Genomic DNA, 20,025 nt, shown 5'->3' on the forward strand with positions numbered 1-20,025 from the left:
AATCTCTTGATGGTGGCAGCATCTACCAGGGTAAGGGACTCCTTCGTTGATTTTTTAAAAAAATAAATGGGTTTTAAAATGTAACCAATACCACTGGGCTCTCAGCAAACCTAGGTGTAGAGAGCTTAGCCTGTGCAGCTGTAATACTTAATAATAAAAGAGTGCTGCTATTTTTGTATGATGTTTTTGTATGATGTTTTTAAATGTTTTAATATGGAATGTTTTAAATGTTTTTAATGTTGTTATCCGCCCTGAGCCTGCTTGCGGGGAGGGCGGAATACAAATATGATATAAATAAATAAATAAATACATGCGACTGAAGTATCATAAGTAATTTGGGCTTCAATCACAAGAGCATCCCTCTACAAATTGAACAAATGTGTTTGGCTTTTTTCAGTTATGCCCAGTCAAACAACGCTATAGCACTTTTCACCAGAGGTTCCCGCCCACCAGATCACCCGGAGTGTTTGTTATTCTCTACCACCTCCAACCCACCTCTACCTCTGCTCTGTTCTCTTCGTAAACTGAGAGATCAACTGACAAGCCAGCTGTTCCCATCACAGTGTGTACATGAATTCCAGGGCAAAAGCAATCCTTTGCTTCAGTTAAAAAATCTGTAAGCTCACCTTGCTAACAATGAAAAGATCTTCCCTCTTCACATGACCTTCCTTCAGTACCTTCTCAAGACCTTCACCGATAGCCCCCTCATTTTCATACAGATAAGCACAGTCAATGTGCCGGTAGCCATTTTTGACTGCTACCATAATGGCGTCTTGAACAATACCTGGAGGAGACTGATAGAAACAGAAGACCACCTGTTAGCGACATAATCTTGCACCTGGGTAGGATCCATGGTATAAACGAGGCTGCTGCTCCGCCCTGAACTGTGTGCATGCTTTGGATCCAGCATCCACCCTTGGACCTCCATTCGAGTCCTTCCGCCTTGAAGCGCAGGCCGCTCAATGCTCCTCCTCTCTCCCAGACATCTGGATGGTAAGTATAACCCAATTCCTTTACTCTCTTTCCTAGTTAGCCCTGAGCGTTGTGTTGCATGTGTATGTATGTGTGTTGTGTGCTGTTGATCCTTCTTGTTCTCAATAGAAGTCCCCCCTTTTTGGGGGACAATACATCCCCCCTTTTTGTTGAAATATCTGCCTGGTTATTGAAAAGAGTTCTCTAGCTGGGACAATCCTCATATACATTGATGGGGACCCCACAGTTACCCCCTCTCACTCCCTTCTGCTTGCTGCTAATTCCCTCCAACTCGCAAGGAGACCCTCCCTTTGGGTAACCCCCCCCCCATTGACATTCATTAGAGCAGTGATGGTACAATCAAGAGTCATGTGGGACACAAGAAGATGCCTTACACTGAGTCAGACTGCTGATGTCTCTCAAGGGCTGAATCCACACTTACCGGCATAGCGCAAAATGGTCAGAATGATAGCGCCTTCCTGCCATGTTTTCTGATGTCATCACACCACTCGTGGTGCAATGACATCAGAAATCACGTCAGGAAGGCGCTATCATTCCAACTGTTTCACGCTATGCCGGTAAGTGTGGATTCAGCCAAGGTTGATATCATCTACTTTGACTGGCAGGAGCTCTCCAGGTTTTCAGGTAGACATGTTTCAGATCATCTGTTCCTTGATGCTTTTAAAATGAGATTGAACCCAGGCACACTTCTGTAAGCAAAGCAGATGCTCTGTTGCTGAACCACATTCCCTACCCTTTCCTGCTTCTGAAAGAGATTGTGTGTCCACAGCCTGGAAAGAAGGCTCCACTGATGTGCTTTGAATGGAGGGGTAAAATAAAGGCATGCTACTCTGAGTCACTAATAAGACATATGTGGCTGTCATAAGGAAGATTCCTGAACATGAAAACCATACCCATTAAGCTAATGTGGGTTTGCAGTGCGAGTACATCACACTTTACTAAATTATTTCACTCCAATCTGTACTGTCCAAACAGCTCAGAAGCCAATTAATGCAGAAGGCAGACTGGATGCAAATTCTGAAGGCGACATTGGTCTGTATATGCACACCATTCTCAGAGGGACATAAGGGGTTTACTGCTGCACTCTGACTGTTGATTCTTTTCAAAAGGCAGCGCATCAGTTATATGGGGGCTTGTAGATGTGGGTTAGTAGCCAAGGCAAGATTTCAGAGGACATTTATTTTTCATCCACATTCAAGTGGAAAGAAATATTTGCCCACATTCCCAGTTTCCCAAGATTCCCAGTTTTACCATTCGGATTCCAAAGACTGCACATTTCAGAAGGTAACCATGTTGAAGAAGAACCAAAAAGGAGTTTTGTGGTGCTGAATGTGTCCGCTACAATAAATCTTTATCTTTGAGATGCCACAAGACTCCTTTTTGTTCTTAGTTTGCAAAGGTGAAGCTTTAAGCTTCAACTTTATTTTGAATATGAAATTTCCCCTTTTACACTCAAAAGGTTTAAACGTGGCATATTTCCATTGCTTTGAATTTGATCAATGTCCACCCATCCCATGAAGCTCTACCAGTTAATCTGTTGGTGTATTTGCTGTGGGGTCAGGATGCAAAAAAAGGAGGCCTGAGTCACGCAACACCCTGGCACGCTCATTCTCCTCTAATTATTGATACTTCTTTCTCAGCTGCCAGATCTAGTCTTTCTAGCTCACCTGCAAGAAGTGCCCAGAGCTGCTGTAGCACAGTGGTTAGGTGGCTGGGCTACAAATCAGCACTGTGCCAGCTCAACTCCCACTGCTGCCATGAGCTCAGCAGGTGGCCTTGGGAAAACCACTCATCTCAGCCCCAGCTGTATTATGGGGATAATAACAGCGCTGACTTTATTCACTGCACTGTGGGGGCACTAATCCAGAAGGGCAATATATAAGCATACTGTTGTTATTACTGTTGTTATTATTATTGCTAGGTTTGCCAGGTCCAGGTTGGGAAATTCCTGGAGATTTGGGGGTGGAGCCTGGAGAAGGCAGGGTTTGGAGAGGGGAGGGGCCTCAGTGGGATATAATGCCATAGAGTTCACCCTTCAGAGTAGCCATTTTCTCCAGGGGAACTGGTTTCTGTTGCCTGGAGATCAGTTACAATTCTGGGAGGTCTCCAGCTACTACTTGAAGGCCGGCAACCCTAATTATTATGTGTATCACTACTCCTTTCCTTTGGTGCTTGATGCAAGTACAAAGGCAGTGCAAATACAAAGGCAGTGACAGAGATTCATGTAAAAATGGAACTTTATTTCCAATTAAATAGGTTAAGGGTTAGGGTATAAATTATGTATCCTTGGAAGATTTTGAAGGTTGAACTGTAATGGGGTCTTGTTCACACACACATGTTTAAAAAAGGAATCTCTTTACAGCAAGGAGATGGAAAATGGGAAGAAAAAGTTCACTCCCTACATTTTTGAGAGTTGAGCACTAATTAAAGACACAGGAGGAGCGCCAGTTTAACATGCGGCAATTCTTCCTGAATCACCAGAACTTCCAAATAACAATCTCTGATTCATGTTTTATGGCTAGGGTTGCCAGGTCCAAGTTGGGAAATTCCTGGAGATCTGGGGGGTGAAACCTGGAGAAAGCGGGGTTTGGGGAGGAAAATAACCTTGGCTTAGCATAATTCCATAGAGTCCACCCCCCAAAGTAGCCATTTTCTCCAGGTGAACTGATCTCTGTGGCCTGGAGACCAGTTGTAATTCCAGGAGATTTCCAGCCACTACCTGGAGGCTGGAAACTCTATTTACGGCCTTAAGATACCTCTAAATTTGTGGGCAACTTTGGTCGGGGATTCCTGAAAACAAGCAAGGAGGGAGAATGAAACATTCTTAGGCCCACCCATTAATTCTCCAAAGCAGTGATTCACCCTATGAAAGGGTTAAATCATCAACGATTCCTTAGCTCCACAAAAAGAAAACATATTTCCAGAAACCTCCACTGTAGGAAGAGGAGGCAGGAGTTGGGATCAGGAGGAAGGAGAGTTGTCAAACTTTATTTCCAGAAGGAACTGATATTAATCAGTTCTCATATTGATTATTGCAATACGAGATCATTGAAGAACAGTTCTGTTATATCACACCTGAGACACATTTGATAACTACTAACGGTTGTTATATTTTCAACCTAGCCATACTCTGTGCTTTGAAGTCTGCTAAGCATCTGATGCAACCAGAGAGGCAACAATACCTTAGCCTCTTTTTTTAAAAAAACATCTAGCCTGATGAAGAGTTCTGCAGAACTTTGAAATCTGCACAATGTGCAGTGTTATTTTGATTGATCCTTTAAAAAGGACGAATGGATTTTAATTTCTGACAACACTGTAACAATTATTTTTCCTTCTTTTTTTTACTAAGGTACTGATTGCACTTTATATTAGACAAAAAAACAAATATCAGAGAAAGAAACCATTGCAAATTTAATCTGCATGTAGATGGCATTCTTATATATCCATGTGACATAGTACAGCTATATAATAAGAGACATTAATCAGAACTTACAGAAAGACCTCTGGACCGAAGGACTACTTGCATTGTTAACAGATTTAAAAAGTTTTCAGTTAAATGTTAAACCCAGAGAACTTGGAATCCATAGTAAGTCATTCACAACTTACACAATTGTTTTTAGGAAAGTTTAACTGGAGATGCCAAGAACTGAATTCAGTATTATCAGCACACAAAGCAGATATTGTACCAGTACACCATGATCCTTCCCCATATATAGAGGCAGAAGCATCCCATGTGAGACAATGTTTATCTGGAAAAAATGTTTATATGCAATATCAAATTCATGGTGGGCCTTGCCACAACTACAAACTTAGTGGACCTCTTGCAGTCTCTTGTCGCTTAGCAGATTGAGTTAAACCCTACAAACATACAGCAGGCTGGCCCAAGGGGTCTTTTCTGACGGTTCAGACCAGCTGCAGCGGTGGTATTTTAGTATTTGAGGTCCTATGGTAGTGCTGGATGTGCCTTTTGGACAGGATAAAAATTGGCAGAAGGTTTCATCGTCGTTTTGCAAGCCAGCTACGTGCTCTAGTTAATTTGCTGCACAAGGATAGGCTTTAGCTGGCAAAACAGCCGTTACATCACAGAAAGTTGGCGCCTGTGTCTCCGTGGTCTGGTACTGATCATGCTGCACAGCACATGCTGCTAGCCCTATAGAACAATGCAAGCTCTGACTGAAAAGTGGGGGCCTTTGCTCTGTGTTGGTGGCACAAATGCCTTGCAATGTGATGGGAGAGTCTTCTGGGGCTGATGTTGTTGCCAGAGGCGTTGGAGGATGTTGAGACCTCATCTTGTAAACAGAGAGGCTGTTCTCCATCTGCACATCACCCCGTCTAACTGGCAGATTGTGCTTGATAGCGATGGAAATAAATGAAGTCTGTCCTGACAAACATCCCAGGGATTTGGGACCCAGCTCCAAAATAATGGTTAGAATAAGAAGGTGTGAACTTCTTGAAACTTCTCTTAACAACACTCAGTGCAAGAAATACAACCAGAGTTGCAAGTCATAGACCAGAAATACACCCTGGTCACAATTTAGGTTCAGACAGTAAATGGTTTACTTGGAGATATATAGCCTTCCACTGCTGGTAATCATCATCATATAGAAGAATTAATTTACAAAGTGCTTCGTAGTTGGATTTGCTTTCATGACAACCCTGTGAGGTAGGCCATAATTAGTTCTGCTTTAAGATATGGAGATGAACCTGAGAGGGGAGGGATTCCTAGTGGAGTGGGCTTGAGACTTTTTGCTCCTTCCAAGCAGCTGCATTGCATGAGCTGAGAATCTGCACCCAAGCACCCTCTATGGCATTACAAGGTATCATGTGCATCAATTTTCAGCCTGTAATTGCTTCCACATGGATGTTTTTCTGTGCCTTTGTTTCTAGGCTGAAGCTTATTTTAGGAAGCATCCAGGTAACATCATCCTCTAATTACTTTCTGAGTTTTCCCCATCCTTGGCATACTCTCAAACCTGGCTTACTATTATCTTTTCTGAAAGAACACAATCAAAGCATGTTAGCATGCTGCCTGGATATGGTGTGCATTTTTAATGCCCCATCTTCATCAGCCCAACCAACTGGGGGACTCCTCCGACAGATCAAGGGATGGAAGGCAAGCCTGTCGGAGGGAGCTCACAAAATAATCTACACAATTTATTACTAATATACTTGTAAAGTGCCAAGTGCTCCAAGTGCAAATTTCTATATATGATTCAAAGATATACAGCAATTCAATAAGTTTACAGCAATAGTATAAACAATGCGTAGAAGAGATCAAAACTAACATACACCACTGATTGAATACAGGTAGGTATATAATCCTTATGAAACTTATAGTCTAATGACTTTTCTCCATATCTTTTTTCAGATGACAGAAGACCAATTCCTTGTGGGATCTTCACAGCAAGTTCAAAACATCCTTCTTCTAGTCAATGTACAAACGGTTCAATAAAGTTTTTGACTCAAACCGAATGTGGGATATGTGGTTTTTCAAAACTGGACAAAGCCTGATCTTTCACAAATGGGCAAAGCCTGATGGGGCATGTGCCAGCATTATAATCCTGTTTCATACTAATCACTTTTTCAAAGGCTTAATAATTCAACAATCATCACTAGAAGAAATAAAATTCATGTCAGACAATGTACGCTTAAAGAATCTCATATGCACCAGTGTGCTCTAGGAGAATCTCATCCAATATACTTACATACAAAAGCATGTCAATCAGTTTCCAGTAGGTGTAATATGCAACGGACATTACCATCGCATTGCTGTAAACTTATTTAATTGCTGTATATCTTTGAATCATATATAGAAATTTGCACTTGGAGCACTTGGCACTTTACAAGTATATTAGTAATAAATTGTGTAGATTATTTTGTGAGCTCCCTCCGACAGGCTTGCCTTCCATCCGTCCATCTTCATCAGCGACATTTTTCTTCCATCAGCCCTTTATAGCAACCACTTTTCTTGCATAGCCATTGGAAGGGTTTTTGATTTTTTTAAATCAGTACTTGCTATAGCACTATAACATTATAGAGCTCTATAGCATTTACCATTTTTTAAAAGTTCTAGTGCTACAGCAGGAAAAAAATGTAAGGGAAGTGGTAGCTGATGGAGGAACGTACACTTAAAACTCCTGCGTGACACTTCATTGCCAATGCTAATACTTCTGCATTTGCAATGAATACCTCTGCATTTGCAGTGGCAATGAATGCTGAGCAGAGACCACTGACCATGTAAAACAGCCTGTATGCTGCTTTACTATGGCACACCTTCCTTCTGTTGAGCTGGAGAAAAGCAGTGCTACAGTGCTTAGGAGACAAAAACAATTAGTGGATTCCTTAAATATTGTAACTGTGTTACATTGCTATTCTTTTTATTTATTTACCTACTTATTTTATTGGATTTCTATTCTGCCCTCCCTGCAAATTTAGCTGCCAGGATTTCTTTATCAAGCATGGCAGGGTGGTGGCAGATTTCAGTTTTCTTTCTTTCCATATTCTTCCTGGAAATTTGCAAGTTCCTTTAGGGTGTTTCTCAATGTGCAAAGCCCTGCCTTGTATGCATTACCTGATCCATATCGCTGTAAAATGTATGCATCTCTGTTTGATTAAACCAGTTGCTTAGTGCTGAACTTTGCGGTCCTTCCATCTGGACTCAGTTAAGTTTGGGTTTGGGCTGAGGAAGAGATGTTTATAGCATGTCCGTCAAGCAAGTGATTTCTATGTAATTTCATTATCGTATGGAGGCAGCGGTAGCCATTTTGAAAAGTTAAATAATGTGCCGTTTTCTGTGAACTGCCTACAATTTGAACTGCCCTAGCTGTTGCTGGGGAAGAATGATTCTGCTTGTAGGACTGTTAAAAAGATTTGCATTTCTGGTATTGGCATATTGAATAAAAAATTGATCAGATAAGATGTTTGGTTAAAAATGGCAAGTCTGTGATTTCTCTTCATTCAGAAGTGAGATGCTAAAAACTAATAGTCTAATGCTATAGTTGGTTGAGCAGAAAACTATTGCACCAAGTTCAGAGGGGTTTACTTTCAGGCAACTATGCATAAGATTGCCACCTAAGTCCACACCTGAGTCTAATTTTTTTAAAAATCCCCTTGTCTTTCTGTTAAAATATAAAATATGCATTGGCTAGAATGCTAACTCTGGTTTTAAATGGGCATATTATTTTCTAGGGTTACATAAGCATGGGTGAAAAGGATCTTGAACCATTCACCCTGACCCAGGAGGAATCTTCAATGGGCAGAACTAGGCGGATTACATGGGTAAGGATTTGGAACAGTATAACCTGGGCCGATTCCAGACGGCCCTCCCCATCCCGAAACGTCGCGCGTCGTCGCGCGGAAAACGCAAAATACCGCGTTTTCTCGCGCGAGTTTTGCACGACATCGCGCAAAACTCAAGCGAGAAAACGCGGTATTTCACGTTTTCCGCACGACGACACGCGACGTTCCGGGATGGGGAGGGCCGTCTGGAATCGGCCCTAGGAGGGGACACTAATAGCTACTTTTTAAAAACTAGAAACATTCCTATTCTGAAAACAAGATTTTATTCTTTAAATGAAAACTGCCATGTCACATGTTTTTAAATCTGCATTTTGAAAATATTCATAGGTGGGGCAAATTAGCACACCCACTGCTTTTCCCTCCCAGCTATGATCCTCTGGCTGACATTAGGTTGGAACCACAGACTTCCCAGTTCCCTCAGGATGTTCTTGAATCCAGCAATATGAGATATTCCAGCATTTTGTTTTCATGTGTTATCTTTCATACTTAAATCTCCTTGTACCTGTTATTCACCCTCCTGGGTTCCACAGAGGGTCAACAGCAAAATATACCCCTTTTTCTATGTTCTTACACTAACCTGGATAGCCCAATCTCATTAGATCTTGGAAGCTAAGCAGGGTCAGCCCTGGTTAGTGCTTGGACTGGAGACCACCAAGAAAGTTTAGGGTGGTTATAAAGAGGCAAGCAGTGGCGACCCCCCCCCCCTCGAATGTCTCTTGCATTGAAAACTCTATGGGGGCACCATAAGTCTGCTGTGACTTGACAGTACCTCCAAAAAGCAAAGGTCCCTTAAAAAAATAGAACCGTGTTGCTGGTCCCACTCTTTTTCACATCATAAAGAATAACCGAAGGAGCTGCTGTTCGTTATATTGCAGCTGACAGGGGGTAAGGTTGCTGAAGGCCATTATTAGGGGAGTGCATTGTATTGTATATGCAATATACAAAGATAAATAAAAATTTAATCCATGCTAGAAGTCTTTTATATGCTGTGACTGAAAGCTAAGAAAGTAAAGGGAAAGGGGGGATATTTCTTGCTCGCTCCCCCCTTGGAGACATCTTTGGCAACGCCACACTGACACTCTTTCTCTCCTCTTAACCTCTTTACTTTTCTGACCCCAGTCACACTCAATTTGCTGCTTCATGCATTGAGCGGACAGGAGATCTGGTTTGGGTTACAGTTTCCAGAACGTGCATGAATTTGTTTTGTTTTGTCCTCAAGAATCTATGCCACAAGCCAGGTTTACTCCAACTGGAAGAAATTTGTTTTTGCATAAACAAAGGAACTTGGTTTTCTGGCTAGAGAGGAAGGCAGGACTGACTCTGATGTGGATTAAACTGGGCTGGGAATCAGGGCTTCATAGATGGAGTACATTGAAAAGCTATGTCAAACTGGGCCCTGTTCCCAGTTCTGTAACAGAGACTGCTCTCTGTGCTGCAAAGCTCCACCGGTAAGCCAAAGTCAAGTCGGGTGATCAGGCAGTGGTTTGGCCTCTGAGGACTCGGAGGGCCACTCCCTCCTCCAGGCTTGGCTTTAGCAGCTTCATCTTGCAAACTGGCAGAGGAAACCTTGACCTGAATTCAGGTGGCAGATTCTTCCTGCCATTAAAGGCAGAAGTGTTTGCTTTTAAAATGATGCTCATGGGGCCAAGCAAAGGGGAGCCTGGACGAGTTGAGCTGAACCCTCTCCCTTCAGCCCCCTCCTACTGGACTTACTTTCAGTAACTGAGCCTGGCTGAGGAGAAAAACACCTGAGTGGACAGTAGGGTTACTAACTCTGGGTTGGGGAATTCCTGGAGATTTGGGGGCAGCAGAGCCTGGGATGGGTGGAGTTTGTGGAGGGCAGGGAGCTCAGCAGGCATGTGATGCCGTAGCCTACTTTCCAAAGCTGCCATTTTCTCTAGGGGAACTGTTCTTTGTGGACTGGATGAGTTGTAATTCCATGAGAATTCCAGGGGCCCCACCTGAAGACCAGCAACCCGGCCTAGAAAAGTGGCAGTGAGGAAGACTGCTATAGCCATGAGACTCAACAATCCCAGCTGGTAACAGGAAGAAGGAAACTCTCAGCTGGAGCTGGGTCCAGACACAGTTGAGGGGCTTCTTCCTCCCACACAGGGCCATAGCCTGAATGGGGCCAGAGCGTGTGCTTCCCCCGCGGGTGCACTAGTTTGCCTTACCTGGAAATGTGGCAGCCCCACTTTGTGAAGAAAACTGGCAACACCCCAGGGGATAGGCTGTAAGTTGTCAGCGAGGGATGGTTTAGCAGCACTCCTCATCTGAATGCCCTTTTCATGGTTAAAATCCAACCCTGCCTCTGTGGGTGCAGTTAAGTGTAAGGATGCCATCCTACCACCTACATTTCTGTTGTGTAAAACCAAACCAGCTGTGACAGTGGGACAGCCATAATTTTAAACCTGGCTCTGCCCCAGGTTTAAAATTATATTAAGAGTTATATTAAGAGAGTCAAGGCCAGTAATGGTAGCTTTAAATTTATCAGCCTGTGTCAATCTAGTCTTTTTAAATAATTCAGTGGTGCATCGCATGCAAGTTTCCTCCAGGTCTGGGCATGCTAGCACTGCTGTCCTGCAGCAACAAGAGGAAGGTGGTGTGCCATTTGTGGGTCCATCTTGGAAATGCTGCTAAGATGTTGACCAAGTAGGATGGGCAGTAGAGAGGGGAGCAACTTAGGGTCTCTCTAAACATGCAGGTTTTTAAAGAGTTGGATCTCTACAGCCATACAGCAGTTAAAAAGTAAATGCCTGTTAAAAAATAAAAGAGAGTGCAAACGGCCTCAGAATGCCTCTGCAGAGGGGAGAGGGGCCCCTTCCTCCTTCCTCAAGCCTTTTCCCCATGTCAAAATAACACCGGGGGGGTAGTCCCTCCCGTTTTTACTGCTACATATGCACAGAATATTCCATGCGGAGCAGAAAAAACAGGGATAAAACCTCCGTCCTCTGCTATTTTGACATGGGGAAACAGCTTGAGGGGGAACCCAGACTCAACTCTTTAAAAACCTACATGTCTAGGGTGACCCTTAGGGCCACTATGTGATAGAGTGGAGCGCAAGTGAACAGGGAGGGATACATGTGAGTCTGTTCACTTACCGTTCAAGTGTCATTCATCACTTGTAGCTTGGCCCTTAGCCTTCTTACTTCAGGTGACTCGGCCTTGCCTCTGAATAGAATTGCATCCTTTATGCGTGTGAAGAGCAAGTCAGCACGGCTTGCAAGTTCCTGGTTCATATCTCACCTCTGCCATGAATTCACCAAGAGAATGTTTTTTTACACAATGGAGCTGGCTTATACTGTGTCAGATCATTGGCCTGAGATAAGGAACAGCCCTCCGTGTGCCATATGGAGTCACTGTTGTTACAGGCATTTGCTATCTGCTGTTGCAGTGAGTTTACTAGCATAAGTGGCAACCTGGTATGTCCGCGTCCCTGCTCTGTAGTGAATCTTGCCCACCACTGATCCCACAATAATGTTCTTTGACTGGGGTCTTAAATCTCCTAGCTATCCTGTGGTAACCCCCTCCCTTCTGTTCAGTTAATTGGGACCAGGCCAGGAGGTAGAATGGATGCTTCAATCCCCCCAGAACCCAGGTACAGTTTGGTTGTACCTGGGTTAATGAATGAGCAAGTCTGTGAGAAAAGAAAGGCCAGTTTGTTCCAGTTCATACCATCCTCTCATTTTTCCATTTCCTACCTTGCCCCGAAGGCACTTCCTGCCTGTTCAGGGTAGGTTAAGATTTCAACTAGCAAAATTCCAAAAAAATAGCAGTGTAGCAAACTGTTTCTTATTTCCTTTGTCTGTCCAGCCAATGTAACCTTCCCACCTGGCAGAATCCGGATCTTCTGGCCAGGAACAGCAGGAAAAGAAGGCCTTCAGGGCAAGGTAGGGACTAGGGGGCGGGGGAGAGAGAGAATGTGTGTGGCAGATTACCAACTTCTCCTGTACCCCACCCCTCGTGCTGAGCCACAGAGATGTACAACTGATCTACAAGGTGGCCTCAAAACTGGAATTTCTCAGGGAGAAAAAGTATTTCTCTGCAGTTGCCAGCCTCCATGTGGTGACTGGAGATCTCTCAGAATTATAACTGATCTCCAGGCCAAAGAGTTCAGTTCCCCTGGAGAAAATGTCTGCTTTGGATGGTGGACTCCATGGCAATATACTCTACTGAGCCCCTTTCCCTCTCCAAACCCCACCCTGGCTGTTTCCACACAACTTACCAGCAAGACGCTATCTTCTGCGTATTTGTGCAATGCTCCGGAGGCCAGTAAGTTGCGTGGAAACAGCCCCTCTCCAGGCTCTACCCCCCAAATCTCCAGAATTTCCCAGCCTGGAGCTGTGAACCCTATTTTTCTGCCTAGCTTTCTGGGTTGGGACTAGAGTTGCCAGGTCCCCTTACACAATATCACCAAAAAAGGGGGGAGGGTGACAGCTGCCACGCTGAAAACACACCAAAAAACAGAAGGAGGCACATCCAGAAAAGAGACCAAGAGAAAAACCTCCGTGAATGTACAAAACAAATTATATAATTAAACAATATTCCGTGGAAATTAACAATACATAACACTACACTTGCATAAGGGAGAGAAACATCATTAACTCAACCCAATATGACAAAATTAATTTCAGTAAAGTTCCAAGAGAATGCTGGAAAGTGGCAAGGGTAATCAGCTGCAAACAATCAAGCTGTGAAGTCCTCGGATCAATGTAACGAGGTAAGATGGTAGCGCTGTGAAACTAGCGTAACGAGGCGAGGCAACGAGCATGAGCCGGCCAAATTCTTCTTCTCTCGTTTCAAACCAAAATGATCCTTCTTCAGGCCACAGTATATCACATAATCAAACCAACTGACTTATTTTCCAAATCACGAGTCCATATGCTCCAAGGGACTAGAGTTGCCAGGTCCCCTTACACTCCCAGTAGGAGGGGGCACCTGGCACTCAACTTTTTAAACTCCTGGCATGTGCCCTCCTGGGACCATTGCAATGATGTCACTTCCAGGAACTGACATCATAGCGCAGGGCTCAGGGGTGCTCCTGCACTTTTGCAGTGGGCTGATTTGGGCCTCAAACACTCCCAAGGTGGCACAATGACATCACTCCTGGGAGTAATGTCATCGTGCCACCCCAGGAGCGCACCCAGGAGGCCTGTTCCCCTGCCTCCCTCCCCCCCCCCGCCAGCCAGGTGAGTTGTGGCGAGGGGCAGAGGGTGGGAGCAGGGCATCCCTTGCCCCCACCAGAGGCTCTGGGATCCCTACTTGGGACTGTTCTAGGCCTAGAAAAAACAGACTTTCCCTTAATGCACCACAATTTCAGACTGTACTAGAATGCATCTTTATGCATGCCGGAGGAAGGACACACAGGCCTGGCTACAACAGTGAAGTCTATGAACCAATAAGAAACCTCTAGATCAGGCTTTCAGTCATGTACGTTACACATAACCAGTATTGGGGGAAGGTGCTGAAGGCTGACGTGCAGTCTTATTATACCACCCCATGTGCATGGCCTATGCACCTGGGCAATGGCTGAACCAGGCCATTACATAAGAGCACTATCTGAGTAAATAAATAGCACTGTGGAAATTCAGATAGTAAATGGAAAATCAAAACTAGATGGTTACATAAGAAGAGGCTTGCTGGCTCACATTCTGAAGCCCCGCCTGATCCAGCCTCCTGTTTCCCGCAGTAGTGAACCAGATGCCTCTGGAAAGCCCCCAAGCAGGGCCTAAAGGAAAAACTTTCTGAGGTTCTTCTTCCACAGTGTCTGCTGTTCAGAGCAGGGCTGGTGTGTCCACTGAGGCCAGGTAGGTGGTTGCCTCAGGGTGCGGGGCGCCGGAGTGGGTGCCGGAGGAGGCACTGGGGGTGGGAGTGCATGCCATGGAGCTGCAGCTTCCCAGCTCTCCTGCCCCGCACTGCCGCTGCCGCCAGCACATGCCCCCGGCTGGGCGCAGCAGCCACGGGCAGGCGTCTGGGGAGGTGCAGGGCAACCGAGTGGGAGAGCTGGGAGGCCACCTGTGCACCGTCCCAGCTGCAGCAATCGGGCCAGCTTGCGTGCGCACCCATGATGACGTCACATGTAACGTCATCACGCAGGCTGGTGTGTGTGTGCGTGCACGCACACATGCATGAGTGCCGCCGGCCCACCAGCTGGCTGCAGGCACCGAAAACCCTGGTGCCGCTCCTGGTTCAGAGGTATAATGCCTCTAGACATGGAGGTTCCACTTAATTATTGTAGCTAATAGCCATTGACTGACCTATGTATTTTAAAGTCCCCCATGGGAACTTTTTGCCACCTTTTGAAAATAATTGGTACTAGGTATATTACTATAACAGGTTAGTGTTAGAGCAATGTAACTATCTACTACCAGTTTTATTTCAAGTTGCCAAAACGCCCTCTAGAGGCACATGGAATGGAAATAAGAAGAATGAAAGAATGAGGAATCACTCAGCGTGGATGTTCTGTTGCCACTACATATGCCTGTGCATTAGCAGCAGCAATGAGTCCACTACAGGGTATCATTCCTGTGCGGAAGTACCGCTGGGTGCCATCTTCCGTACCTTTTCCAGTCCTGCAAGAATTATTCTGCCACTTTTGGGAATGGCAGTTGCATAGGGGTGTGTTCCCAGGCCACATTTGTTGCAATTTCTGGAACAGCTCATTTTCATATCCACAATACACAATGTGAGAATGACTGCTGAGCATAATTTCTCCTGGGACTCAAGCATGCTTGGAAGGGAGACCCATTATACGATCATTACAAAAATATGGGATTGGCTAATGTTCCTAAGGGCAAAGGTGAGGCACTCCCACCAGTCTGAGTGTATATATATTGAATATTGAAAACACAAACCTTTATCTTCCTTGCAAGCATACATTTGAAACCGTATAGGCAAAAGGCCGCTAATGGGACAGGTGAGTTGGACTGAGAAAATGGTAGGCAGAAAAAGGATTACATAACCCCTCTTCTGTAATCTCAATTGCTCCTTCCCTAGAAGAGCATCAGACCGCCATGAGATGCACATACATGTAATGTGTAGTTAGGCCCAATACACCCAGAACAGTGAAATCTAGAGTGCCAAAATGGGAGCGAGGATTTTGTGTTCCTGTCAATGAATGACACCCATCTGTCATTCACACATTATATTTCTTTTGTTTCCGAATCATCCCTTCACTGCTGCTGATACACGTCTCTGTAGTATAACAGCATAATGGCATAGTATAACAAAGATTGATGAGGGAAAAACTATTGACAAACATGCCTTTCTTCTCGCACTCTGCTCCCTAGAGCGTGTAGCAAAGAAAGCAAGGCAGTCAGAGAAAGAGCAAGGAAGCGGAACAAAGTGCTTACCAGCCAGGTCCCCAGGCCAAGTTGAGGCATCCGCCTCCCAGAGGGCAGGGTAAGGAAGGTGGTGGAAGCCATTTGGACTCTTCAGGAAAAGTTTGTTTGTCTCTGCTTCAGCCCTTCACCATTCCAAGGACTGGGTTTTTATGCATTATCAAACACGCCAGAAGTCATGCCCACAAGTTTAGGGACGCCCCCATGCTGTGCAGTCATTGGCTGCATTAGCAGCCAATAGGAAGGTTTGAGAGGGAAACTTTTTATATAAGACCCAGACAAAGAAGTCCCACCCTTGAATCAACATGAAGAAATCCAAAACCCCTTCTGCCAACATCTAATCAGAGAACTTCCTTTAGGCTGTTTGGCGGGTGACAGTGATGGGTGACAAGCTGGATTTGGGGCCCCTTGCAAAATTCCCTGGGAGCCTAAAACATGTGTGAGCACAAAGGGGGCTCTCTTGCTAAACCAGCCTTAAATTGTTTCAGAAAAATAATTCCAAGCAAGCAGAACTTCAGCATGAAAAAACAAACAAAGGTTTGTGAGGTCAGGGGTGGAGGAGCAGGGAAGAGTGAAGGAGGAGGGAATGAAGCGTGCTCAGAATACAAAGACACAAAAGTTCATCTGCTCAAGTAGAAAGTCAGGAGGGTTAAGATAAGCAAAGGAAAGTATTTTTGTCCCCAAGTGCAAACCCTGTTCATATCATGACAGATGTGGGCAATTGAAACATGTGGGGTGGGGAGTAGGATTGCAGCATCGGGTCCTGCCTTTTTTATTGGCTGTTTCATTCAGTCAGGGCTGTGTGAATGCTGCCATTTTGTGTAGAAGGCAGTATTGGCTGCAGAATGTCCAGATAAACTCAGTTTTCATTAAAAACAAGCAAGTTTCTAGCCCTTATGCCTGCAAATATATGTTCCAAAGTTTGTGAGCTACTCCGGGAGAAATCTGATGCAGTAAGAGATCTGGAATAAGACTTAAAGAAGCCAGGGTGACCGTTCAGTGACCCTTACGGCTCCCTGCTCTTCCCTGTGATTAGCAGAAAGAGGATTAATTATAAAAAATAAGAAAATATCTGTAAATATGCTTGATATGCATGATTATTCAGATCACAGAAATCTGCTTTTCTTCTGGGTGCAGAATTCTGATTCTTTTATTATTGCTCCAGAATACTCACAGTACTGCATATATGAAACAACTTGCTGTTGATTGGTGAGCTGATTGTGAGCGTAACCATCTTTTTAAAAGGATTAGACAAATATCCTTTGAATGTTAGTATTTCAGATTCATATCTATGCACCTTCCAGCAGGTGCTGTCCATTGGGAAGGCTGCAATGTGCCAAGGCCCAGGACTGCTAATGGACCTGAACAGCCAAGCACCAAAGCATCTCTGTTTGCTTCTGGAGTGCACTCTCAGTTCCAGGGAAATTCATACAGCTTCCTTGTTTAGCTAGAAGCAGGGATGCTCAAACGCCCCCTAGTTTGGCTCATGTCCTGCTCACCAGTGGTGAACAAGAAACCAGTTTTCTGACAGTTTGTCAACTGGTTCAAGGCTGCTTGGCTGGTTGCTTTACCATAAGCATAGTATAGTGTTAGAGTGTCAAGGATCTGGGACACCCATATTCGAATCCCAGTTCTACCTTGGAAGCTCATTGGGTGACCCTGGGCCAATCACTGTCGTTCAGTTTCATAGGGCTACCTGTGAAGATAAAATGGAGGGTGGGCAAATGATGCTGTAGCCTGCTTTGGGTCCCTGTCAGGGAGGAAAATGGGGTATAAATACCTTCCTAACAATGCTGTACACTGCAATCAGCTTTTCATGCATACATGTTCTCACACAGTCTTACTGAGGTCTCCTTCTCACTCTTCCTTGCTTCTCTGAACTGCTCTGCTCAGCAGGCAATTCTTTAAAAAGACTGTTAAATTAGTCCCAGATCACATAAATTAATTATATATAAATGCTGTATTTTAAAAAAATTCCTACCATTCCTGGCTGCCAGTCTGTTTAGAGCAGTGGCAGTATCGGAGTAATGGAGAATCTATATTCGCTGCCTTTGTTGACCTTCAAGCAGCTTTCGATTCAGTATCTCATACTTGCTTATGGGAAAAGTTGAACTCCACCTCTATTCCTAAGTGGCCATTGGCCCTGATCAAGAACTTACATACTGGGAATTTTCTACAGTTAAAAACTTTCAACATGAATTCATCTCCAAGATTAATAAGAATTGAAAAAGGTGTACAGCAAGGATGTGTCCTACTCCACACTAATTAAAGTTATATATAAATAACTTCTCCCCAAATCTGCAAAATAACACTCATGAACCATATTTAGTAAATCATTCTTTACCACTGCTTTTATATGTCAATGATCTAGTTCTCCTCAGCCAAACCCCACACTTGAAGAAACTCATGAATGATTTTGTGTCTTTTGTGTTCAAGAGTTGCTGACAATTTACCAAAACAAAGATCTTGAGATTCTCCAAATCGAGGTGTTTGAAGGAACATTCCTGGCAAACATATGGAGAAACTGTTGAAGTTACAGTTTAAATAGCTCAGTGTTACATTTAGTTATGATTTATCCAGAGCTCCCACATAAATTCCGTCGTAAGAAAGACTCAAACGACATTAATCACTCTTAAGAAATTATTTTATACTAAATATGGCCAATTTATCCTGCTTTTGTTTAAGTTATGTAAGGCCATCATTCTTCATTAATTACTCTATGCTGCCCCAATCTGGGTCAACGTACTACTGGATCCTCTTGATAAGTTTCAGCAAACTTTTTTCTTTAAGGTCCTTTCTCTTCTTCTCAGTGTACCTTTGGCTGTGGTATGGCTAGAACTTGAGTTGTCTACATGTTTCTTTTATTTAACAATTCCAAGGAATCATCATCATTCTTTCATGTTACTTTGGTAAAATGCGTTACTTTCCGCTGAGATGAAGGGCCATTTTAATAGAAACCCCCTCCCCAAGAAACGTGTTATTGTGAAGATCAAGTTGATTCCATTGCCCTTATTCTTTTTAGTTGTCCCTGTTATATTTCACTCTGTAATCAATATATTACTCCCTAGACTGACCAGCTACAGAACATTTCAAAACAACTGAAATTAAAGATCTTACTGTCAGGTAAGATAAAAGGTAAACATGTGATTTAGCCATATGCAGTTATAAATCATTCATAAAATACTCCAATGTAGACTGTTAAGTTCCAGGGAACGGGAAAGTATCATATATGCGCTATTTTGAAAAAAAAATCTCATGCAAACCTGTTCAACCAGGGTCGAATCCACACGTCTCAAGTTTTCTACTTTTTCCCGCCCATTATTCGCTTCTCAGAGGGCTGTTCACATACTCTTACCTCAATCCCGCCATTCTCTCGCGTCTTTCGCGTTGCGCCTCAGACGAATTTGTCATGTGTTCAAACGCTTCTCATGCGCGGTTCTCACCGTGGATGTGGACAAATAGAAGTGTTTCACAAGGAGACCGCCCCCTTCAAACCACCCCACTTCCGTGTTTGTAGCCTTTCTGGAACATCATCCCTCTTTGCCGTGCAATTATCAAGCATTTCCACTCTCTCTGCAGCATGCCTGCCTGCCCGTCCTTTCTCTCTCTCTTTTTTAAAGGGGGACTTTCCCAGCATTGTTGCACAATCCCAGCCATAAATCTTAATTAAGGTGCTCCAAAATTCCTTTGGAGACTTCAAGGGGTGGCGTCATTTCCATTTCTGTGTCATTTTTAGGATGCCAAACAGTTGGAAATATTGGTGGCTATTAATTTTTTTTTTTAACTGTTGAAATTACCGTTATAGCGGAAATCCGTCATTCTAACATTACATTCAAGCATCAAATAATTAGTCTGCCCGTTTGGAGAGTTTGGATCACACCCACCTTAAATATCAGTTCAAATTAGCCCACCAGAATAATGGTCCAATGGATTTCAAAGAAGAAGGCATAGAATAACATTAACCAATCACAGGCATCATAGGGGTGTTGCCTTGCCATAGCAATTTAGCAAAAAAACGCTATAGCGGAAATACGATGAAAAAAATGAACGTGATGTCGTCATCGGCGATGTCGGATCTAAACCCGCCCCGTATTGCGCGATTCTACCAGGGATGTGGACAAAGTATAGCGTGAGGCAGCGGCAGTAAGAGAAGGGATGTGAACACAGACTGGGACATTGTGGGATAGAATCCAGCGTGGTTAATGCACATGAAAAGCGGAAGGTAGGGAAGTGTGGATCCGGCCCAGGATTTAAGTTGTTTGGTGCTGAACCAAACAGTTATGGGCTCACATTTGATTGTCACGGTTGAACAAGGTAAGTACTGGTTTGCATTGACTTACACTGTGCAGTCTGCCCTGAGTCTACGTAAGAAAGGCAGAGTATGAACAAAGTA

At 44.0% G+C, this 20,025-nt stretch overlaps 1 protein-coding gene across 1 annotated transcript in view; it reads right to left on the bottom strand.

Annotated features, from left to right (window-relative positions):
• The window catches only part of LOC129342587 (1,5-anhydro-D-fructose reductase-like), a 28,966-nt gene extending 13,176 nt beyond the window's left edge, over nt 1-15,790 (bottom strand). Inside the window, exons 1-2 of the mRNA XM_054998428.1 lie at nt 15,645-15,790; nt 627-794 (exon numbers count right to left, since the gene is read on the bottom strand). Of these exons, the coding sequence (XP_054854403.1) occupies nt 627-794; nt 15,645-15,716 (240 nt within the window). The 5' untranslated portion in view covers nt 15,717-15,790. The remainder of the gene's footprint in view (nt 1-626; nt 795-15,644) is intronic.
• Between the last annotated feature and the right edge of the window lie 4,235 nt (nt 15,791-20,025).

The sequence above is a fragment of the Eublepharis macularius genome, chromosome 14 (assembly GCF_028583425.1).
Source record: "Eublepharis macularius isolate TG4126 chromosome 14, MPM_Emac_v1.0, whole genome shotgun sequence".
Taxonomy (NCBI): domain Eukaryota; kingdom Metazoa; phylum Chordata; class Lepidosauria; order Squamata; family Eublepharidae; genus Eublepharis; species Eublepharis macularius.